The sequence below is a fragment of the Panthera leo genome, chromosome D4 (genome assembly GCF_018350215.1).
Source record: "Panthera leo isolate Ple1 chromosome D4, P.leo_Ple1_pat1.1, whole genome shotgun sequence".
Classification (NCBI taxonomy): domain Eukaryota; kingdom Metazoa; phylum Chordata; class Mammalia; order Carnivora; family Felidae; genus Panthera; species Panthera leo.
Genome location: NC_056691.1, coordinates 463,374 through 488,740, shown reverse-complemented (window position 1 = coordinate 488,740; position 25,367 = coordinate 463,374). Strand labels below are relative to the sequence as shown.

The 25,367-nt window shown below is 38.1% G+C and overlaps 1 protein-coding gene across 3 annotated transcripts in view; it reads left to right on the top strand.

The window, feature by feature from the left end:
• The window catches only part of ZNF484 (zinc finger protein 484), a 33,899-nt gene extending 19,066 nt beyond the window's left edge, over positions 1 to 14,833 (top strand). For 2 of the 3 annotated variants that reach the window (XM_042913199.1, XM_042913200.1), the window contains exons 4-5: positions 2,529 to 2,621; positions 9,937 to 14,833. In XM_042913199.1, coding sequence (XP_042769133.1) covers positions 2,529 to 2,621; positions 9,937 to 12,251 — 2,408 coding nt within the window. In that variant the 3' untranslated portion in view covers positions 12,252 to 14,833. The remainder of the gene's footprint in view (positions 1 to 2,528; positions 2,622 to 9,936) is intronic. The other variant, XM_042913201.1, reaches the window with a different exon arrangement.
• Positions 14,834 to 25,367: the final 10,534 nt, after the last annotated feature.

The window sequence follows — 25,367 nt, the reverse complement described above, 5'->3', positions numbered from 1 at the left end:
GGGATTCATTCCTGGGCTGCAGGGTTGGTTCAATATTCGCAAATCAATCCATGTGATAGATCACATTAATAGAAGAAAAGATCTGCAAAGATCCTGTCAATCTATGCAGAAAAAGCATTTGACAAATTACAGCATCCTTTCTTTAAAAAAGCCCTCAAGAAAGTCAGGATAGAAGGAACATACTTAAACATCATAAAAGCCATTTTTGAAAAGCCCACAGCTAATATCATCCTCAATGGGGAAAACTGAGAGCTTTCCCCCCTGAGATCAGGAACACCACAGGGATGTCCACTCTCACTGCTGTTGTTTAACATAGTGTTGGAAGTTCTAGCATCATCAGCAATCAGACAACAAAATGAAATCAAAGGCATCAAAATTGGCAAAGATGAAGTCAGCTTTCACTTTTCACGGATGGCATGATATTATACATGGAAAACCCGATAGACTCCACCAAAAGTCTGCTAGAACTGATACATGAATTCAGCAAAGTCGCAGGATACAAAATTAATGTACAGAAATCAGTTGCATTTTTATACACCAAAAATGAAGCAACAGAAAGAGAAATAAAGAAACTGATCCCATTCACAATTGCACCAAGAAGCATAAAATACCTAGGAATAAACCTAACCAAAGATGTAAAAGATCTGTATGCTGAAAACTATAGAAAGCTTATGAAGGAAATTGAAGAAGATACAAAGAAATGGAAAAACATTCCATGCGCGCAGACTGGAAGAATAAATGTTATTAAAATGTCAATACTGCCCAAAGCAATCTACACATTCAATGCAACCCCAATGAAAATTGCACCAGCATTCTTCTCAAAGCTAGAACAAGTAATCCTAAAATTTGTATGGAACCACAAAAGACCCCGAATAGCCAAAGTAATTTTGAAGAAGACCAAAGCGGGAGGCATCAGAATCCCAGATTTTAGCCTCTACTACAAAGCTGTAATCATGAAGACAGCAAGGTATTGGCATAAAAACAGACACATAGACCAATGGAATAGAATAGAGACTTCAGAATTGGACCCACAAATGTATGGCCAACTAATCTTTAACAAAGCAGGAATGAATATCCAACGGAAAAAAGACAGTCTCATTAACAAATGGTGTTGGGAGAACTGGACAGCAACATGCAGAAGAATGAAACTAGACCACTTTCTTACACCATTCACAAAAGTAAACTCAAAATGGATGAAGGACCTGAATGAGACAGGAAACCATCAAAACCCTAGAGGAGAAAGCAGGAAAAAAATCTCTCTTACCTCAGCCACAGTAATTTCTTACTTGACACATCTCCAAAGGCAAGGGAATTAAAAGCAAAAATGAACTTTGGGTCCTCATAAACATAAAGAAACCTCTGTACTGCAAAGGAAACAATCAACAAAACTAAAAGGCAACTGACGGAATGGGAGAAGATATTTGCAAATGACATATCGGATAAAGGGCTAGTATCCAATATCTATAAAGAACTCACCAAGCTCCACACCCGAAAAACAAATAATCCAGTGAAGAAATGGGCAGAAGACGTGAATAGACCCTTTTCTAAAGAAGGCATCCAGATGGCCAACAGGCACATGGAAAGATGCCCAACGTCACTCCTCATCAGGGAAATACAAATCAAAACCACACTCAGATACCACCTCACGCCAATCAGAGTGGCCAAGATGAAAAAAATCAGGAGACTATAGATGAGAGGATGTGGAGAAACGGGAACCCTCTTGCACTGTTGGTGGGAATGCAAACTGGTGCAGCCACTCTGGAAGACTGTGTGGAGGTTCCTCAAAAAATTAAAAATAGACCTACCCTATGACCCAGCAATAGCACTGCTAGGAATTTACCCAAGGGATACAGGAATGCTGATGCATAGGGGCACTTGTACCCCAATGTTTATAGCAGCACTTTCAACAATAGCCAAATTATGGAAAGAGCCTAAATGTCCATCAACTGACGAATGGATAAAGAAGATGTGGTTTATATATACAATGGAATACTACGTGGCAATGAGAAAGAATGAAATCTGGCCATTTGTAGCAACGTGGATGGAACTGGAGAGTGTTATGTTAAGTGAAATAAGTCAGGCAGAGAAAGACAGATCACATATGTTTTCACTCATATGTGGATCCTGAGAAACTTAACAGAAGACCAGAGGGGAGGGGAAGGGGGGGGGGAAGTTACAGAGAGGGAAGGAGGCAAACCATAACAGACTCTTAAATACTGAGAACAAACTGAGGGTTGATGGGAGTTGAGGGGTGGGGGGAAAGTGGGTGATGGGCATTGAGGAGAGCACCTGTTGGGATGAGTACTGGGTGTTGTATGGAAACCAATTTGACAATAAATTTCATATAAAAAATGGCTGCAGGTCATCTGAAGTGTGTAATAGCTTGTCCTATTTGTTCTATGTTAGTAATTGTCTATTTGGTGTGTTATGAATATACCTCTATTGTGCATGAACTTTTCTGAAAAGTAAATGGAATGCTTCATTGAATGGCCTCTGAAAGCAAGTCTTTTGTCATTTTCTGTTGATAGGGTGTCAAGTTCCCAAACCAGAAGTCATTTTCAACTCGGAACAAGAAGAGCCATGTGTGCTGGATGGTGACATTTCAAGTCACAACTGTCTCAGTGAGTAGGGGACTGAGAGCATGGAGAGTGTGTTGTATGGGCAGCAGCTGGGCTTGTGGGGCACTGTCAGTAGGACATTTCTGTAACATTCTCCACTTTTGGAACTGCCTGGTGGCGTGGGTGCAGTCCCTAGATATCTGAAGGCCATTCCTACCTTAAGGCCCCTTCCCGTATCAGCGTCCTTGTCTTTCCTTGACTTTCTAGGAGGGAATGTTCTATAATTACTCCTAATTTGGATCTAGGATCCTGCTTTATGGTTTTTCTCCCTTTTTCTAGCATTTCTATTCTCTTTACCTCCATCACATCATGGTCTTAAATCCTTCTCTTACACATTTAGATACTCATTGATTTACCTTTTTAAAAAATTACTATGGGTTACACTATTGCTGGTTTCTTTTCATTTTCTCTCTTTCCCCTTAATGCTTCCGAATTGTCACTTAGAGGTGCCCTCCTGTATCATGTCCCATGTCTCTCCTCTAGCTGTTGACTTAGAGAGTACCATTACTACATTTGGGAGGCAGCGTTTTACTATTTATGACATTAGTTTATGTTTCCTGACATTTTCTTTTTACTTGGCTAGTGTAACACAACACTGACTTCACCTTTCTAACTAATTTACTTATTTTGACATTTTACACAAAGTTTCTGTACTTTGTTTACAGGAAATTGAGTTAATTATATTCCTTGGTTTGTAGTTAATGTCATTATCGATGTACCTAACATTCCCCTCCCCCAATTTGTTTCTTTATTTCTCTCTTTTAATTCTCAGTCCCCATATTTGTTTTTATCCTTAGAGGTAACTGTTCTAATGTAATTGATATGTTTGCCCTCAAACCTTGAATTTGTAGAGTGTTTGTAAAATTTAAATTGTTGGTATTTTTAATTTGTAGAAATGGTACTCTGCGTACTGTGCTATATGTCCTACTCAGTTTCTTTTTTTTCCTCTTAGCACTAAATTGGCTCACGTTGCAATGTGTTTTTCTAGTTTATTGCTTCTTTTTTTTAAAATATTTTTTAATGTGTATTTATTTTTGAGAGAGAGAGAGAGAGAGAGAGAGAGAGAGACAGAGACAGAGTGCAAGCAGGGAAGGGGCAGAGAGAGAAAGAGACACAGAATCCGAAGCAGGCTCCAGGCTCTGAGCTGTCAGTCAGCACAGAGCCCGACACGGGGCTGGAACCCATGGACCATGAGATCATGACCTGAGCTGAAGTCGGATGCTGAACCGACTAAGCCACCCAGGTGCCCCATCTAGTTCATTGCTTCTAACTGATGCATAGCATCCCATAGTGCGGAGAGACATCACATTTTACTTGTCCAGCCTCCCAGCTACTACAATTAGTACTGCAATAAATTTCTTCATGAATTATTCTTTGGTAATGAGAATTTCTTGAGGAAGAGTAATGGGATTTCTTTATCATTGGGTTATGATATTTTATTGGATGAAGTATGACCACATTATTCTAGATTGAATGTGTTATTCTACAGTCCCATGAGTGTACGAAGACATCAGTTTCTTTCCATCCCTGCCCCAGTTTCTAAGAATTTCTAATTTGGCTAATCCAATGGATTATAATTTCTAGTTATTACTTTAATTTGTGTTTCTCTAATAAAATATTTTGAACATCTCATCATATATCTAATAGATTCTGACTTTATTTTTCCAATTTTATTGGGAAATACATGACATATATCACTGTATAAACAACATGATGGTTTGATTTGCATATACTGTGAAATGAACCATAGGTTCAGATAAAATCCATCTGCTCATATACATACAATAAAAAGAAAAGAAAGAAAAAAGGGAGAATTGTTTTTTCTTTGTGATGAGAACTCAGGATCACTCTCAACAACTTTCCTACATGCTGTATAGGAATGTTAGCTCTAGTCTCCATACTGTGCATCATGTCCTTGGTGCTTATAACTGGAGTTTTGTATCTTTTGACCACCTTCCTCCAGTCCCCTTCTCCTACCTTCTGCCTCTGGTAACCACAAGTCTGATTTCCTTTCTATAAATTTAGGTTTTTTTCGATTCCACGTGTAAGTGAGATTATCACTTATGTAGTGTTTATCTTTCTGTCACTTATCTTAGCGTAGTGCTTTCAGATCCATCCACGTAGTTGCGAATGGTTGGATTTCCTCATTTTTTTATGGCTGAATAATATTCTGTTGTATATGTACGCTACACCCTTATCCATTCATTCATCAATGGACACTTAGGACACTTGTTTCCATGTCTTGACTATTGTAAATATTGCTGCAGGGAATATCGGGTTGCAGATATGTTTTTGTATGAGTGTTTTTGTTTCCTTTGGATATATTCCCAGAAGTGTAATTGCTGGATCAGATGACAGTTCTATTTTTAATTTTTTGATGATCCTCTGTACTGTTTTCCACAGTGGCTGTACCAGTTTATACTCTTGCCAACAGTACACAAGGGCTCCCTCTTCTCCACATCTGTGCCAGCATTTGTAATCTCTTGTCTTTTTGATGATGGAAATTCCAACAGGCATGAAGTGATATTGCATTGTGTGTGTGTGTGGTTTTTTTTAATGTTTTTATTTATTTTTGAGAGAGAGAGACAGAGCATGAGCAGGGGAGGGGCAGAGAGAGAGGGAGACACAGAATCCGAGGCAGGCTGTAGGCTCTCAGCTGTCAGCACAGAGCCTGATGCAGGGCTCGAACTCACGGACTGTGAGATCATGACCTCAGCCGAAGTCGGATGCTCAATCGACTGAGCCACCCAGGTGCCCCTTGCATTGTGGTTTTAATTCACATTCCCCTGATGATGAGTGAGCATCTTTTCATGTACCAGTCAGCCTGTCATATATTTTTTTTTTTTGAGAGAGAGAGAGAGAGAGAGAGAGAAAGAGAGAAAACACAAGTGGGGGAGGGGCAGAAGAGGAGAGAGAGAATTTTTTAAATATTACATATATTGTCAAATTGGTTTCCATACAACACCCAGTGCTCATCCCAACAGGTGCCCTCCTCAGTGCCCATCACCCACTTTCCCCTTAAACTTAAAAAAAAAAAAAAAGTCCCCTGTGAAGCCATCAGGCCCTGGACTTTTGTTTGTTGTGAGTTTTTTGATTACTGACTCAGTTTCTTTGTTGGCTGTAGGTCTGTGTAAGTTTTCTGTTTCTTCCTGTTTCAGTTATAGTGGTTTATGTTTCTAGGAATTTATCCTTTTCTTCCAGGTTGTCCGATTTGTTGGCATATAGTTTTTCATAATCTCTTGTAATTGTATTTCTTTGGTGTTAGTTGTTATTTCTCTTCTTTTATTTGTGATTTTATTTATTTGACTCCTCTCTCTTTTCTTTTTGATAAGTCTGGCTTGGGGTTTATCAGTTTTATTAATTTTTTTTTACAGAACCAGCTCCTAGTTTTTTGTTAAATTTTTTTTTTTTTTTCAACGTTTATTTATTTTTGGGACAGAGAGAGACAGAGCATGAACGGGGGAGGGGCAGAGAGAGAGGGAGACACAGAATCGGAAACAGGCTCCAGGCTCCGAGCCATCAGCCCAGAGCCTGACGCGGGGCTCGAACTCACGGACCGTGAGATCGTGACCTGGCTGAAGTCGGACGCTTAACCGACTGCGCCACCCAGGCGCCCCTCTCCTAGTTTTATTGATCCATTGTATCGTCTTTTTTGTTTGTTTGTTTGTTTCTATATAATTTCTGCTCTAATATTTATTATTTCCTTTCTTCTGCTGGCTTTAGACTTTGCTTGTTGTTCTTTTTCTAGCTCCATTAGGTGTAAAGTTAGGTTGTGTATTTGAGATTTTTCTTCTTGAGGGAGGTCTGTATTGGTATATACTTTGCTTTTAGGACCACCTTTGCTGCATCACAAAGGTTTTGGACCATCGTGTTTCATTTTCATTTGTTTCCACGTATTTTAAAATGTGATTTATTCTGGATAATGTTCCATATGTACTTGAGAAGAACTGTATGTATTCTGCTGCTTTAGGATGAAATGTTCTGAATATATCTGTTAAGTCCATCTGGTCCAGTGTGTCATTTAAAGCCATTGCTTACTTGGGGCGCCTGGGTGGCGCAGTTGGTTAAGCGTCCGACTTCAGCCAGGTCACGATCTCGCGGTCTGTGAGTTCGAGCCCCGCGTCAGGCTCTGGGCTGATGGCTCGGAGCCTGGAGCCTGTTTCAGATTCTGTGTCTCCCTCTCTCTCTGCCCCTCCCCCGTTCATGCTCTGTCTCTCTCTGTCCCAAAAATAAATAAAAAACGTTGAAAGAAAAAAAAAATTTAAAGCCATTGCTTACTGGTTGATTTTCTGCTTAGATACCTGTCCCTTTCTGTAGGTGGGGTGTTAGGGTCCCCTACTATTATGGTATCATTATCAGTGAGTTCCTTTACTTTTGTTATTGTGTTATGTATTTGGGTGCCCGCATGTTGGGGACATAAATATTTACAATTGTTAGATCTTGTTGGATAGGCCCCTTTATGATGATATAGTGCCCTTGGTTTGAAATCTAGTTTGTCTGATAACAATATTGCTACTGTGGCTTTCTTTTGAGGTCCATTTGCATGGGAAATGTTTCTCTATCCCTCACTTTCAATCTGCAGCTATCTTTACGTCTAAAACAAGTCTCTTGTAGGGTCTTATTTTTTTATCCATTCTGACATCCTGTATCTTCAGTTGAGCGTTTAATCCATTTACATTCAGAGTAATTATTGGTAGATATGTATTTAGTGCCATTTTATTACTTGTTTTGTTGTTTCTACAGATTTTTCTGTTCCTTTCTTGTCTTTATCACTTTTGGTGTTTCCTTTCCACTCACAGAGTACCCCTTAGGATCTCTTGCGAGGCTGGTTTAGTGGTCACGAACTCCTTTAAGTTTGTTTGCCTGGGAAACTCTTTATCTCTCCGTCTATTCTTTTTTTTTCTTAATTTTTTTAATGTTTATCTTTTTGAGAGAGAGAGAGAGAGAGAGAAAGTGAGAAAGTGAGAGGGAAATAACGAGAGAGAGAACAAGCAGGGGAGAGGCAAAGAGAGCTGGAGACACAGAATCTGAAGCAGGCTCCAGGCTCTGAGCTGTCAGCACAGAGCCTGATGCAGGGCTTGAACTCATGAGCTTTGAGATCATGACCTGAGCCACCCAGGCACCCCCTCTCCTTCTATTCTGAATGACAGCCTTGCTAGATAGAATATTCTTGTCCTTTGCCCATTTTTTAATTAGGTTATTTGGTTTTTTGCTAGTGAGTCTTACGGGTTTTTTTTAATCTATTTTGGATTTTAACCTCTTATTGGATACATGGTTGCAAATATCTTCTCCCATTCTGTATGCTTTCCTTTCATTTTGTTGTTGGTTTCTTTTACTGTGAACACAGAATCTTTTAAGTTTGATACAATTACACTTGTTGATTTTGGTTTTGTGGCTTGTGCTTTAGGTGTCACATCTGACTTCATTTTTGATGTCTGACTGCTGACATCTCCTAAGCCTCACCCCTCTCTCCTTGCCTTCTGCCCCACATCTGGGCAAATCTACAAGAAAGCACAGGTGCTCTCTCCCTCAGTGCTGGTGGGAAGCTGCACAGGAGTGGTCAGCCTGACTGCTTGTGCTAAGTAATGAACCTGTTCATACCTTGTTGGTGTGTGTATTGCATCCTCAGTCTTGACATCTGAACCAAATTTGGGGTGGGGGTCCATCCTTTCTTTGCAGGCAGCTTAACAGTTGGTGCAGTGAGCAGGATGTCAAGATGATCACCAGTGCCAAAGGGGTCTTTTTTTTTTTTTTTTCTCTTTTGCTATCAGTTTCACCTGCCTGCTGGTGACTACATACTTAGAACTTTGCTGCTTTATGCTACATTTACTGAGTCCTATGAGCCTCTGTCATATGTATAACCAACCCAAGTTGAAAGTTAAAATTGCCATTTAGAGACAGTTGTGTGTCTCAGATTGAAATTAAGGGTCTCAATTCCAGCATAAATTGTGATCATCACTAGGCTCGGCTCAGGGAAACGAATCTTAATGCTGTCACTGTTGATTGTGTGTCTCAAGCAAGCATTGGCCCTTGTATAGAATACTCAGGGGAATGACTGATGGCTTTTGCATTTAAGGGTCCATCTGGTGGCCGCTTATATGAAGGAAGAGCAGGTCCAGTGCAGCATGCTAAGAGTAGATAGCTCACCTTTCAAAATTTCATCATGTTCTATTGTGGTTCTTTACTTTCCCTGTGATACATCTTCTCAAATAATTCTTTCTGCTCTTTTTACTAACTTTTCTGTTTTAGAAAATATCACTTAGATGCCCTCCTCCTCTTACTCAAAACCATGTCTATATTTCTTCAAGCCTTTAAGTTTATTCTAACCTTACTTGGATGTGCTACCTCCATATTTTTTTACTAGTTCATCTTAGGTACTACTAATAGATTTCATTGTTCAAAACACCACGTTTATCCTGTCATAGGTATATGGATCCCAACTGACGTTACTGCCTATTATCTAACACATGACAAATTCTTCTCTCAGTGGGTTTGTAAACCAAAGAAAGGAAGAGGACAGGTTTTGATTGACAGCTTTCAGGCCCTGCTTCAGAAAGCCACCCCTGTCTGCTGTTATATGCCTCCTGTTGAGTGCATGTATCTCTGCACCCCAAACCAGAACAAAGAATCGAATCATAGATATTTTTTGCCATTTGGCTAAGTCAGAATGACTGAAGCTGCAGTAGTTTCACTGTGCATAAATAAATTGGTGTTTAGGGCACAGTGATTAATAGGGAAAGAGAAAGTGGGAGATTAGTGGATGAAGGATAACTAGAATAATAGGATAAGAATAATGAGGATGATAAGAAGCTAGACCCATACGTTTCTTTTAAGCCACATAGTTTGTCACTTTGCCCCTCTGACACCTTACTGCGTATTTCTGCTAATGTACATGGAGCTGACATGGCTTCAGTTTGAGGCTCCTCTTCTCCAGTCACTAAACATTTGATTTGGGCAAGTTACCTGACTCTTCTGTGGCTCAGTTTCCTCGTCTGTAAAATAAAGACAAGGGTGACACCAAGCACGAAAGGGTGTGATGATTACGTGAGGTAGTATAGAACTTAGGACGGTGCCTGGCACATCTAGCTGCCACTGCTTGTTTAGTAAATGTACTGTAAGGGTTCATTTTACTGCTGTCCCACATATAAATCTATTACAAATCCTGTATTATTTATGTTTTATATATTTGCATACATATTTGTTAAATTTATATAAGCTTCTCACAGTTCTCTGTATTCACCCTAAATCACCTGTATATATTATCCCTTCTATGTTCTTAACTCTTCTTTGTGTGTTTTATTTTTTCCTTCTTTTTTAGATGGGGATATTGGTTTTGAAACTTTACAGCAGGGAACGTCTGAAGAAGTTTCAGTACGGTTTGAGAGAATTAATCTCTTTACAAGAGATGACCCATATTATTCCATTTTAGAAGAATTGTGGCAAGATGACAAACAGACGGAGAGATGTGAGGACTACCAGAACAAAAGTGTAAGTCATGTCGCCTTTGTTGACAAGGAAACAGTAGCTAATGAGAGAGACTGTGAATATAAGGACACTGGGAAAACTGATCATGTAAACACATACCTTGTTCCTGCAAGAAAAAGGCTCCAGAACTATGACTCATTTGGAAGGAGTTTGAAGCCTATTGTAAGCTTATGTAATTATAGAAACAATGCAGTAGAAAATCTTGATAAGATTATTGGATATGGTAATATTTTCACTCCTATGAATTCTCATACAGAAATGAATGGTTGTGAATATAATCAGTGTAAGAAACTTCTGAGTCATAAGCAAGCTCTCATTCAACATCACAAAATTCATACTGGGAAGAATCTCAATTTATTTTCTGATTCTGTAAAAATTTTCACCCAGGGGTCACACCTCTTTGCACATCAAAGTATCTATACTGAGGAGAAACAGCATGAATGCAGCAAATATGAGACAGTCTTCACTCAGAAGCCCCAACTTGCTGTACCTCAGAAGGCTTCTACAGGAGAGAAACCCTATAGATGCACTGAATATGAGGAGGACTTTTGCCTCAAGTCAAGTCATGAGGAAACTCACACCGAGGAGAATCACTGTAAATGCAGTGAATATGGAAAAGCCTTCATCCAGAAGTCAGATCTGTTCAGATGCCAGGGGATTCATATTGGAGAAAAACCCTATGAATACAGTGAATGTGGGAAAAATGTTTCTCAGAATTCAAACCTCAATATACATAAAAAAAATTATACTGGAGAGAAGCACTTTGAATGTACTGAATGTGGAAAAGCCTTCACAAGGAAATCAACACTAAGTATGCATCAGAAAATCCATACGGGAGAAAAGCCCTATGTATGTACCGAATGTGGGAAAGCCTTTATACGGAAGTCACATTTTATTACACATGAGAGAATTCATACTGGAGAGAAACCTTACGAATGCAGTGACTGTGGAAGATCCTTTATAAAGAAGTCACAACTCCATGTGCATCAGAGAATTCACACAGGAGAGAATCCCTTTATATGTACAGAATGTGGGAAGGTCTTCACTCACAAGACAAATCTCATTATACACCAGAAAATTCATACTGGAGAGAGACCTTACATATGTACCGAATGTGCGAAGGCCTTTACTGACAGGTCAAATCTCATCAAACACCAAAAAATTCATACTGGAGAGAAACCCTATAAATGCAGTGATTGTGGAAAATCATTCACGTGGAAGTCACGGCTCAGGATACATCAGAAATGCCACACTGGAGAGAGACATTATGAATGCACTGAGTGTGGGAAAGCCTTCATCCAGAAGTCAACACTAAGTATGCATCAGAGAATTCACAGAGGAGAAAAACCTTATGTTTGCACTGAATGTGGAAAGGCCTTCTTCCATAAGTCACATTTTATTACACATGAGAGAATTCACACTGGAGAAAAGCCTTATGAATGCAGTGACTGTGGGAAATCCTTTACTAAGAAGTCACAACTCCATGTGCATCAGCAAATTCACACAGGAGAGAAACCCTACAGATGTGCTGAGTGTGGAAAGGCCTTCACTGACAGATCGAATCTGTTTACGCACCAGAAAATTCATACTGGGGAGAAACCCTATAAATGTAGTGACTGTGGAAAAGCCTTCACTCGGAAGTCGGGCCTCCATATACATCAGCAATCTCATACTGGAGAGAGACACTATGAGTGCAGCGAATGTGGGAAAGCTTTTGCCAGAAAATCAACACTAATTATGCATCAGAGGATTCATACAGGAGAGAAACCCTATATTTGTACTGAATGTGGGAAGTCCTTCATCCAGAAATCACACTTAAATCGGCATCGGAGAATTCATACTGGAGAGAAACCCTATGGATGCAGTGACTGTGGGAAGGCCTTCATTAAGAAGTCACAACTCCATGAGCATCATCGAATTCACACGGGAGAGAAACCATTTATATGTGCTGAGTGTGGAAAAGCCTTCACTATCAGATCAAATCTTATTAAACACCAGAAAATTCATACTAAACAAAAGACCTATAAAGGCAGTGACTTTAAGAAAGCCTTAAACTGGAGGCCACAGCTCAGGATACATCAGAAATCTGACACTGGGGAAGTAGCATGTCCACTGCCACAATCATGGTGTGGGGATACCAAGGAATGAGAGGCTACCATGGGACTAAGAAGCAGGAGGTAACCAAAGCCACCTTACCTCTGGTCAGAAGTAGGAATGCCTGGATTACAGAGCTGATGTCCAGCTACACGTTTGCGGGAGATACTTGGGAGGAAGAGTTTAAGCGATGTGTGATGGCCACACTTAGTTACCAGACAGGTACTGGAATTGTCAGGCCCCTGGAAATAATAGCAAATCTGCAAGGAGAGGACTTAGTCTTTCTTGTTTCATGTTGTGGAGAAGCAGCTTCATAAGTTCAGGGTTGTTGAGCTTCTCACGCCCTGGGTAGCAAAAATATTCGATATTGACTAAAGGAAGTTCTTAATGAGCAGAGAGCTAAAAAATTTTTTTCATTGTCCAAGGGCACTGAAATCAAGGCAAAAGTATAGACAGTTCAGGTCTATAATGAAGAGAAGCCAGAGGTTTTTTGTGAAAATTGACATTAAAGACACAAAGGACTTTTTCCCCCCTTTTGGAAGAAGCCACTCTTATTTATTATTTATAGTATCTATTAGTGTGTGGAAATTTGGATAAACACTTTTTTTATTTGACTTTGAGATTGGTAATCAGAACCACAGGCCTACTTGAATATTCATAGGCCTCTTTAGTTATTAACCAATATGTTCCTGTATTTATTAATTCCCTGCCATGGCCTAGGTAACTCACACCCAAGAGGCATAAAGTTATCCCAGCTGTGTCCCCAGAGTGACCAATGAGGTAGACAGCAGCCCCACAGACTCCTTACTTGTCACCTCAGGACTGGCCCTGAGGCCATGGGACTCAGGTCACAGATCCAGAGGTCAGCACTTTGGACTGTCAGCCTCATCCACAGAAGTCTATATTTTTTTAAATTTCTGTTTGGAAAAGAGACAAATTAAGAAAATGGGTTTCAAAACCTAGAATTCTTTCCTTCCATGGAAGTTTTGTTGGTACATTCTCTGCATGTCCATTACGTGCCAGGTGACTATGGGACACTACTGTTCACATTTGAGTTTGTTTTCTAAGAAGACAGGGTTGTACTTTCGGAAGAGTAATCCTCTGTCCCCTCCCAGTGTCTACAAATTAATCCCATTGTGTTTGCAGACCCTCTGTATTCTTACAGACTTTTTAAAATCTTTTTTTTTCTAACTGATTCTAAAAGCAGTGTTTCATCTTCCAGAATATTTGTGAATTTGTCTCTCCTGTAGATCAACCCATTTTTTTCTTATATTTTGAGTCTTTGTTTTTACATACATTCAGATTTAGAGTTGTTATACTCTTTCTGGTTAATTGAAACTTAATTATTGTGAAATGTCTGTTTTTATTGCTACTGATGTTCTTTTTTGCCTTAAAATTTACTGCATCAGATGTTAATACTGTATGCATACTTCACTCATTGAAGGCTAAAATAAATGAGTCCCTTCTCTACTTTCCAGATGAGGTGAGGAGCTAGAACATTAGCTCCTTTATTTCCCTCTTGGTTTACATGGTATTAATGTCATGCACTTGGATTTTGTGTGTAGTTGATGTGGTCAGTCATTTGAGTCCATGTTCATTTATATTAATCCATATATGTTTTCCTTTTTTTTTTTTTTTTTGAAAATAAGCTTTCAATGTAAGTACCTTTGAAGATAATGTGCTTTTTTCCCCTTTTCTCTCCCTCCTTCAAAATTTGTCTTATCTTCGGCTGCCAGCAGTTCACAGTGGCATGCCTAGGTGTGATTTTCTGTGTGCTTGTTTGGGGTTTGCTGTGTGTTTTTTTTTTTTTTTTTTAATCTGTAGCTTGGTGGTTTTTTTCTTTACCTTTTGGGAAATTTCTTGCTGCTATCTATACAAAGTATGCTTTTGCTTCATGTCTTCCTCTGGTTTGTCTAGAGATTGCCCCACTATTTAGACCCTCTGTAAAACTTTTTCCATTCGTGGTTTCAGATTTTGGTAATGCTTGTTTCCCCCTATACCTGGTAATTTTAAATCAGCTACCAGGCACTATATATTAGGCACTGCAGAGACACTGAAGTGGTCTGGATGGTATCATCTTCCAGAGAAGATTTGCCTTTGACTCTAACAGGTAGGACTAGGCAAGAGCATAAGCACCCCTGCCTGTCTTCGTCCAGTCTTGTACTGAGAGTGTGAGACTGGGCTCCAGTCCCAGGGAAGGCTTGTCTGGTGTTTTTCACCCTAGAGATGTAGGACTTGGGGAGATTTTCTAGGTGCCTCATTCTGTGAAGGAACTTAATTTTAGTATTTGTCCCATTAGGTCCATAAATTTGTTAAAAACTTTCTTAACCTCTCTTCTTCGGTATTTGCTTTAAAAATTAGCAAACACCTCTTTTTAATAGTCCCAGACTCCAGAGGTTATGTCTTATCTCTAATCCTCTTCCTGTATTTTCTCACTTCTTGGTAGCTCTCCAGTGCCATCACAAAATTAAGTATATTTAATATTTTCTTCCACCATTTTTAGTTCTCAAAGGAAGTACTTGTCTGTACTACCTGCTCTGTCTAATCATTAGCAGAAGTTTTCAATGCCCTGAGATAGCTGTTCCTTTCTTTTAAAGTTTTTTTTTTAATGTTTATTTATTTTTGAGAGAGACAGAGTGGAGGCGGGGCAGGGGTAGAGAGAGGGAGACAGAATCCGAAGCAGGCTCCAGGCTCCCCGCTGTCAGCACAGAGCCTGAGTGGGGTTAAACTCACAAATGGTGAGATCATGACCTGAGCCGAAGTTGGACGCTTAACAGACTGAGCCACCCAGGCACCCCAATAGCTGTTCCTTTCTAAGGAGTGTGGAGTCCAGAAATATATTTTTTAAATTACCAGAATTTTCCAAGCTAATTTAAAAGTGAAAATGCACTGATTTGTGACATTGTTTCCTATTTTTGTGGCTAAAAGTTAAGGCATTTACTGTTTTGTTGAAGATTTTGTAAACTTTGAAACCTAAGAGAAAACTGACTGTGGTGGTATCAGATTTTATTATGGTAGCTGCCAATCTTTGGCAAAAGGAGATTGAGACTGTCATGTTTCTTTTTTAATAGTGTGGCTTTTTTCCTTTGGGTAATGAATAGGAAATTAAGTTAATGAAGGCTGGTGTATGAGCCCAGGGGTTTGAAAATAAGGATTTTAAAGACTAATTTAGAAGGATCACTGAGATAGTGATTCTCAACCTTTTTATTCCCAGGCACATTTTTAAAAAATGTGGGCACCTGGGTGGCTCAGTCAGTTAGTGTCCAACTCTTGGTTTTGGCTCAGGTCATGATCTCATGGTTTGTGAACTTGAGCCCCATATCAGGCTCTGCATAATCAGTACAGAGCCTATGGAATTCTCTCTTCTCTCCCTCTCCCTCTCTGTCCCTCCTCCTCTCTCTCTCTCTCTCTCTCTCTCTGTGTCTCTCAAAATAAACTTTATAAATACATACATACATACAACAATTCTACATTACTAAGCCAAAAAAAGAAGATATGTTACCTTCTGTCAACATGGTAACATCTAGGAGAAAGGAAGACTTCCTTTGGTGGGCCTCCACATATTTGAAGGGGCGCTGGAAATTGGGGAATGGATGATGCAACAGTTCTGGGTGGAATGGGGGGAGCTAACTCTTCCTTAGATGGAACTCCAAGGATAGTATAGATTGGATGCATGTGCAAGAAGGAGAGTAGTGTGAATTGGACATAGCTTTTTATGCCAGAACTATCATGTAGTTCATTTGTATTTACAGCGGAACTTTTAAAAAAGGTTTACAATGTAAATTCAATTAGCAGTGTACTTTAATTTTTAAAAGGAATCTTATTCTGTGAATTCAGTAGATGTAAGAAAACTTTAACGCAAACCAACATTTATATATCAGATGATTCACAGGAGAGAGTAGTTTTCTTAGTAAATGTGAGTAGAGCTTCATTCACAAATCATTACTTCATTACATAACAGAGAATTCATGCTGGAGAGAAACCTTATGTATACAATAACCAGAAAAATCATCTGCTGGAAAGTCAGCTTTCTGAACGTCAGCAAATTCACACATGAGAGAAATAACAGGCCAAAAGCTTATTGTTTCCCGGAAACTCATTTTGGAGAGAGAAACCTATAAAAGCAATTCCTTGAAGAACCACGTAGAAATCATAAAATGTCTGCTGGAAGTAGACAAAATTAATGCACTTTGTGTGAAAATATCTTCATTCAGAAATCAGTTTTCAGTATTCAGTATTTGTGCATGAGTGAAATTGTGTATTTTCTGAAAATGAGAAAGGCTTCTCATGTAAGTTTGAACCAATTGTAAATTATCCTACAGAATTGCTGTATGTCAAAAAGTCTTTGTCCATGAGTTGTATCTTACTGGACATCATAGACAATGGAGAAGAATTAAATCATTTCTTAATACATCAAATTTTCTTTTCAAATACATCATTTTCTTTAAAAAATTTTTTTTTAACATTTATTCATTTTTTGAGAGACAGAGTGTGAGTGGGGGAGGAGCAGAAAGAGAGGGAGACACAGAATCTGAAGCAGGCTCCAGGCTATGAACTGAGAGCCTAGAGCCCGATGCGGGGCTCAAACTCAAAAACCGTGAGATCATGACCTGAGCTGAAGTCAGGTGCTCAAGCGACTGAGCCACCCAGGTGCCCCCAAATACATCATTTTCTTAAAATGCCATAAACTTCATACTGGGAGGATACTAAATTTGTTACAGGAAGAAGAAGTATTCCCATAGAAGCAAATTTCACAAGAAATATAATTCATTTTGTTTATTGGTTAAATTTCATGCCTGTGTCTCAAACCAGTGGGGACAAATAGGCCAGCCCAATAATTGCCTTTTTAAAAACTTTTTAAACTTTTTATGTGGAAATCATTTAAAACCTAGAACAGATAGAAGTGTTTCAAGAATAGGAAGAGTACAAAAAATATATAGTAACCCTTTACCCAAATTCATCTATTGTTGATCTATACATTTTGCCTCATTTGTTTTATCATTGAAATTTTAATTCTTAGAGTTTTATTAGTAATGTTGGCAAGAAACAACCAGATTGTGTCAGTAGGGTAATTTTCTATCACTAATCATCATAGAAAAAGAAACAGTACAAGTCAAGGGAAATGAGATTTGAAGGCTGCTACCTTTTCTGCCACCACTTTCAAGGCCTTTCTGATGTCCTTATTCTTTCAAGGGCAGATGATGGGGTTTAGCACGGGAATGACAACACCATACAGGACGGAGACCAGCTGGTCTTCCCCCAGTGAGTGAGGGGCCGTACGTATGTGAACATGGTGCTGCCATAGTAAGAAGGACTTTTGCCTCCCCTCTAAGGAGCGGATCCTCAAGGCCGTAGAGATAATATAGAGGTAGGAGAAGACAATACTCAGGAGAGGAGCCCACCAAATGAAGACCCCAATGGAGAACAATGCCAACTCATTGACAGAAGTGTCCCCACCAGACATCAGCCTTTCTTTTAATTAAATATGTTGAAACACATACGTGTGTGTAGACACACATAAAACCATGTAAATGTGACATGTTTTATTTATTGAATTTTGGACTTTGTCCACTCTTCTAGCAACTCCAGCCACTGCAACAGTCTGTCACCATGTGAGCAATGGTTGTCAACTTCATAGTTTTCTTTTTACTTGGTGATGTAGACCATTAACATATGTGCACACGTATGAGTGTGGGTTTTTTTTAATTTTTAAAAAATGTTTATTATTTTTGAAAGACAGTGTGAGCCGGGGAGGAGAAGAGAGACAGGGAGACACAGAATCCAAAGCAGGCTCCAGGCTCTAAGCTGTTAGCACAGAGCCTGAAGCAGGGCTCAAACTCGTGAACTGCAGCAAGATCACGACCTGAGCCAAAGTCGGATGCTCAACCGACTGAGCCACCCAGGCGCCCCATCTGTGTTTTCTTATTTAAAGAAATTGCCAGATCTCTGTGGAGTAAGACTTGCATTTCATATTTCCAACATTAGTGTATAAAACGGTTTCCCCTATACTAAAAATAGTGGTTACTTTTTAACTTGGAGAAGTTTTCTGATTGCAAAGTGATAACTACTTTTAATTTACATATTAATGTACCTCTTTAAGTGTTTCTCGGCCATATACCTTGCTCTTTTGTGAGTTGCCTTTTTATACCATTTATTTATTTATTTATTTTGGATTGTCAATTTGTAACAGCTTTTTGTATGTCAATGGTAATAACTCTTAAGAAAACTATTGCTTGACTCTTGACTTTGTATATATTTTCTCATTCACATAATTTTATTTTTTACATGTTTAAATATGTCTGTCTATTAGAAGAAGTCCAATGCGCTATCCATTGCGCAACAGAGCCGGCTATGTCTGTCTATTATAGTTTCTGAGTTTCTAGTCTTAGTTAAGCTTCACATATTAGAAGATTTTTAAGTGTCTTTTTTGGTATATGTTGTGTATCTTTAGGAAAAGTGATTATTTGTTTCTTGGGCATGGATAGCCACTTTCACAGTTTTAGACAGTGTTGCGTTTGCTAAGCAATTCCAATCCTCTTCCCTTATTGCTTACTTTGTTAGCATCTTTTGAAGCTGTTAGTTTGCCTGGTGACTGACTCAGGCCAGGAAAAGCAAAACACTGATAGGTGTGTTCCGGGAAAACCTTTGCTTTCCTAAAAAGGGACAGATTTAGCTGCTGCCATTAATTTACCCACCTTCTGGCCTTGCACATGATGCCTGGGGCAGTGGCATGGCAACCTTCTCTCAATCCTAGGGGAAAGAATCAGAGACACTGGTCGTGACAATATTTAGTCAACACTAATAGCAAGTTAACTCCAGACTTTTGCTAGGTGATAGAAATAAGCAGATTTTACATAAGCCATTCTATTCTAGGTTTCTCTTGTATCTGAAAGCGTGCCTAAATTTATTCAGGCATCAAGATGTATAAAGTAATCCATCCTTTTTCTTTTAAAGTAGAAAAATATTTTAAAACCCCAGTAGATCCCCCACATAAGTTTAAATAAGGTAAAGAGCAAATTTACATAAGATTTGTAATGAGTAAGAAGAAGCACAATTGATACTGTATCCATTAATAGGATCAAGAGAGAGAATACTACCTAGAGGAAATGAATGATTTCCTGGCAAGAGGAAATTGATCCAAATCAAAAGGGAAATGAAAAAAGTTGATAACCTTACAATAGATGCTAAATATCATTATACAGAGCAACCATTTAAAATATACCAGGACAGGGGCGCCTAGGTGGCTCAGTTGGTTGGGCGTCTGACTTCGGCTCAGGTCATGATCTCGCAGTCTGTGAGTTCGAGCCCCGCATCGGGCTCTGTGCTGACAGCTCAGAGCCTGGAGCCTGTTTCAGATTCTGTGTCTCCTCTCCCTCTGCCCCTCCACAGCTCATGCTCTGTCTCTGTCCCTCAAAAATAAAGAAACATTAAAAATTTTTTAAAAATATACCAGGACATTAGGAAAATATTTCTTAAATAGGACACATAAATAATGAACTATAAAAGAAAAAAAAAGATAAATTTGACTTTTCAAAATTAATAACTCATCCTTTGAAAAGCACTACTAACAAAATGAAAAGGCAAGGTACAGAATGGGAGAGAATATTTGCAATAGATATCTGACAAAAGATTTGTATCCTGAAAATTTAAGGACATTTACAACCCAATTATAAGAAAGCAAATAATCTAATTAAAAAATTGCAACAAATTCAAAGGTTATTCATGAAAGAAGATGTGATGTGGCCAAGAAGGACAAGAAAGCATTTTCAACATTAGCCATTAAGGAAATACAAATTAAAATCACAATTATACCTCTATACACTCATTACAATGACTAAAATCAAAATGATTGGCAGCATCACATGTTGGAAGTTGTGCAGAAACTGGAACTCATTTGTGGCAAGTGGAAATTTGAGATGACAGAAACACTTTGAAAAATAGTTTTCAAGTTCTTTAGCAGTTAAAACATACAGCTACCATTACAACCTAGTCATTCCACTCCCCATATTTAACCCAAAAGCACCAACAACTTATGTCCCATAGAGACTTATACTTGATTGTGGATAGTTTTATTCATAATAGCCTCAAACTGAAAATAACTCACATGTCCATCATCAAGTGAATAAATATCCAAAATGTTGCATATCCATAAATGACTGCTATAGTGCTATTCAGCAGTAAGGAGCAATGACTACTGACATGTGCAACAGCACAGATAAATTGAAGTTATTTTGAGTAAAAGAAGCCATACATAAAGGTATAACATACTGAATAATTGCATTTATATGAAATTCTGGAAATGCAAACTAACAGAAAGTGACAAAAATCAGATTGGTGGTTGCCTGGGGCCGGGGGTGGAGGGAGGGATGTTCATCAAAGGGGAACAAGGAATGTTTTTAGGATAATGAAAATGTTTTGTATTTTTATTGTGTTGGTGGTTTTGCAAATGTACACAACTGTCAAATGCATTGAACACTAAATTGATGCCGTTTATTGTATGTAAATTATATCAATAAAGCTGATTTTTAAAAAACAACATGAAAAGTTGGATTCATATCTGATTTTGGTATGTTTAGAGACCAGATAATTTTATTAATTCAAATTATTCCAAATCCTAGAGATAGCATTTCCCAATATATTTTTATTTCTTTTCATTGCTTCATTGAAATTTAAAAATACGCCATCACTATAAAGCCATCATAATAAATATAATGCAAAAATAAGGAATTATTATTAACTCTTGTAGCTTATGACCATAGATGCAACACTCGTAACATTTTAGCACATAGAATGAATCTTGCAGTATATAAAATAAAAACTAGTAATGATTTTAATCCTGAAATTCAAAAGTGATGGGATATCAGTGAGAATAACCTAAGTTAAAAGAGAAAGGCAGGGCGCCTGGGTGGCTCAGTCAGTTAAACCTCTGACTTCCGCTCAGGTCATGGTCTCACAGTTCCTGAGCCCCACACAGAGCCTGCTTCCAATCCTGTCTCCCTCTCTTTCTGCCCTTCTCTGCTCTTGCTCTTTCTCAAAAATAAACATTTAAAAAAAGAGAAAGGAGCGGCACCTGGGTGGCTCAGTCGGTTAAGCCTCCAACTCTTGGTTTCAGCTCAGGTCATATCGAGGTTTCATGAGTTCAAGCCCCACATCGAGCTCTGTGTTGACAGTGCAGAGCCTGCTTGAAATTTTCTCTCTCCCTCACTACCTGTCCCTCCCCCATTCATGCTGTCTCTGTCTCTCTCATAAATAAACTTAAAAATTAAAAAATAAATACATAAGACAATAGGTTTAATATCAATATTTACTGAAAAGTATTTGATCAATTCATCATTCTTTACTAATAAAATAGACATGGTTAGAAACTACTCAAATGTAGTTATTTTGCTAATAGCAACAACAAATTATTTTAAGTAGAAATAAATAGTTGAATTAAAATCAGTAGTTAGGGTGCTCCTGGGTGGCTCAGTCAGTTAAGTGTGTCTGACTCTTGATTTTGGTTCATGTCGATGATTTCACAGTTTGGGATTTTGGGCCCTGGGTTGGGCTTCTCTGACAGAGCAGAGCCTGCTTGGGATTCTCTTTCTCCCTTTCTCTGCCCCTCCCACTCACACTCTCTCTCTCAAAATAAATAAACTTTTAAAAATCAGCAATTAGGTTTTTCAACTGGTGCCATTATTGTTTAACATAGTATTAGAAAATATGGCATATGAAATAAGACGAGAAAATGCAAATATTGATATCAACATTGGAAAGAAAGAATTAATAGATTTCAGTTGCAGAATTAATAGATTCTGTTAAAACAACAGCTATATCATTTAGTTCTATGAGAAAATATAGTTCATCCATTACTGATAATATATGCACTTGCTTAAAATATTTAAAACATTACAAGAGAATATGCAGTAAATGCAATCCCCACATTCCTCTGCCAATTTTAATCTTTGGAATTTAAGCAGAAAATCAGCATGGCTGGCTAATTACTCTGGATATTAGTACACATATCTGTATCACTTATTTTTAAATGTTATTGGTATATATTCTATATATACATTGATAATGGATGTACCATTATTATTTACTCCATCACATTTTTTTCATATTAAAAAAAATGATCACCACACCCAATATGGGTCTCAAACTCAGGACCCTGAGATCAAGAGTCACGTGCTCTCCTGACTGAGCCAGCCAGGCGCCCCACCCTATCACATTTTGATGGGCATTTGTTTGTAGCTAATGTTTTTACATGTCAGAAAGTATACAGTATACTTTTTACATAGATTTTTGGGTTGGGGATATTTTAACTTTATAGAAGTTAAAGGATTGTCAAATTTTTTCTGAGTCTGAAATGAGAAAAAGGTAACTATGTACATATTTTTAACCATATTTTAAGTTTATTTATTTTGAGAGAGAGAGAGAGAATAGGCTGGGGAGGGGCAAAGAGAAAGAGAGACAGAATCCCAAGCAGGCACTGTGCTGTTAGCACAGAGCCCAGTGCAGGGCTCGAACTCACAAACTGTGAGATCATGACCTGAGCCAAGATCAAGAGTCTGACAATTAACCAATTGCGCCATCCACGCATCCCTTAACCATATTTTAATATGAACGTGGTGGGGTTCTTGCGTGTGTGTGTGTGTGTGTGTGTGTGTTTAGAAGCCATTTTTATTTATTTTACTGTGAACTGCCTGCATATTGTCTTTGCCTATTATCTTCTTTTTTTGTTGATTTTATATATTTTGGACAGGATTCCTTTGTTGTATGCCTTGCATGTTTCTTACTAATCTGTCATTTCTCTGTTGATTTTGCTTGTGATAATTCAGCTATACTTTTTTTTCTTTAAAATTTTTATTTTGACATAATTTCAGACTGAAAGAAAATTTGAAAGAACATCTTAAAATTCCCATGTATTCTTCACCTAGATTTCCCAAATGTTAACATTTAACTACATGTACTTCAACCCTCTCCCCACATAAACATATCACTTTTTTTTAAAGTTATTTACTTACTTACTTACTTACTTATCATTTTCTTTAATGTTTATTTTTGAGAGTGAGAGACAGAGTGTGAGCAGAGGAGGAGCAGATAGAGAGACACAGAATCCGAAGCAGGCTCCGGGTTCTGAGCTGTCAGCACAGAGCCCAATGTGGGGCTCAAACTCACAAACTGTGAGATCATGACCTGAGCCCAAGTCAGATGCTTAACCAACTGAGCTACCCAGGTGCCTCTTTAAAAAAATTTTTTTTAATGTTAAAAAAATTTTTGACAGTAAATTGTAGACATGACTCCTCTTTATCCCAAATTCTTCAGTTTGTGTTTCCTTAAAAAAGGACATTCCAAATAACCACAACATAACTACCAAAGCAGGAATTAATATTGATCCAATATTATCCAATCCACAGACCTTATTCAAGTTTTGCCATTTGTTCAAATAGCATACTTTATTGCTAAAGAAAATCTTAGAGTTATCTTGTCTCCTTTTATCTACTACAACTCTTGTCTTTTTATGTGATGTAGTTTTTATGTACTTTATGACATTTTTTGAAGTGGTTATTTATTTTGAGAGAGAGAGAGAGAGAAGCAGGGAAGGGGCAGAGAGAGAGAGGGAGAGAGAATCCCAAGCAGGCTCCATGCTGTCAGCACAGAGCCCAATGTGGGACTTGATCCCACGAACCATGAGATCATGACCTGAGCTGAAACCAAGAGTCAGACCATCAACCTACTGAGTCACCCAGATGCCCCCTGAATGACATTTTTAATGAAGAGTACAGACCAGTTATTTTGTAGAATCTCTCAGACTGTTTTTGTCTGATGTTTATTCATGACTAGATTTGAGTAACTTTTTTCAAGGATGCCATAGAAATGATTCCGTATTCTAAGTTCATCATGTCAGAAGGCATAAGGTATTGATTTACTCCTCAAAGATTCATCCAGTATACTTAGCATTTACTCATGTTTCTTACCTAGCCCAATTGTTCAGTCTGATATCTGCAAAATGATAACTTTCTAATTCCTTTTTTCTTATATAAATTCCTATTTTTATTCACATTTTTTCCAGCTTTATCATGATGAAATTGACATGTAGCATTGTGTAAATTTAAGGTGTGCAATGATGATTTGATGCACATACATTGCTAAATGATTACTACTATAAGGTTAGTTAATATATCAATTATCTCACATAGCTTTTTCGTGTGGTGAGAACATTTAAGATCTAGTCTCTTAGCCACTTTCAAGTATGTAATGCAGTATTCACTATAGTCACCATGCTCTACATTACATTGCCAGAAATTATTCATCCCCATTTCCCCCACACCCCAGCTGTTAGGAATCATCCTCTCTTGTTTCTATGAGTTTGACTTTATTAGATTCCATATATAAGTGAAATCATACATTATTTGTCTTTCTCTGTCTGGTTTATTTCACTTCAGATAATGCCCTAAATTTCCATCCATGTTGCAAATGGAAGGATTTCCTTTTTTATATGATTAGTATTTCACTGTGTGTTTGTGTGTGTGTATAACATTTTCTTTATCATTGATCTGTTAATGGACACTTAGTTTGTTTCCATGCCCTAGCTATTGTGAATAATGGTGCAGTATATGGGAGTGTAGACATCTCTTCGATATACTGGTTTTATTTCCTTTGATATATACCCAGAAGTGGAATTGCTCCGTCATATCCTAGTTATATTTTTAATTTTTTGAGGAAACTCCATACTGTTTTTTAATAGTGGCGCACCAATTTACATTCCCATCAGCTGTGCATAAGCATTTCCTTTTCTCCACATCCTTACTGACACTTGTTATCTCCCTTAAAAAAAAATAGTCATTAAAACAGATATGAGGTGGTATCTCATTGTGGTTTTGATTTGCATTTCCCTGATGATAAGTGATGTTGAGGATCTTTTCCTGTACCTATTGGACATTTGGACATCTTTGGGAAAAATGTCTTTTCAGATCCCCTCCCCATTTTTAAATCAGATTGTTTGCTTTTCTGCTACTGAGTTGCATATTTTGTCTGTAGGTTTCCATTTTGTTTTGCAACTGTTTCACTTGCTGTGCATAAGCTTTTGAGTTTAATGTAGTCCCACTTGATTATTGCTTTTGGTGTCATGTGTATATAAATTATAAATAGTTGCCAAGATCTATGTCAGGGAGTTTTTCCTCTTTT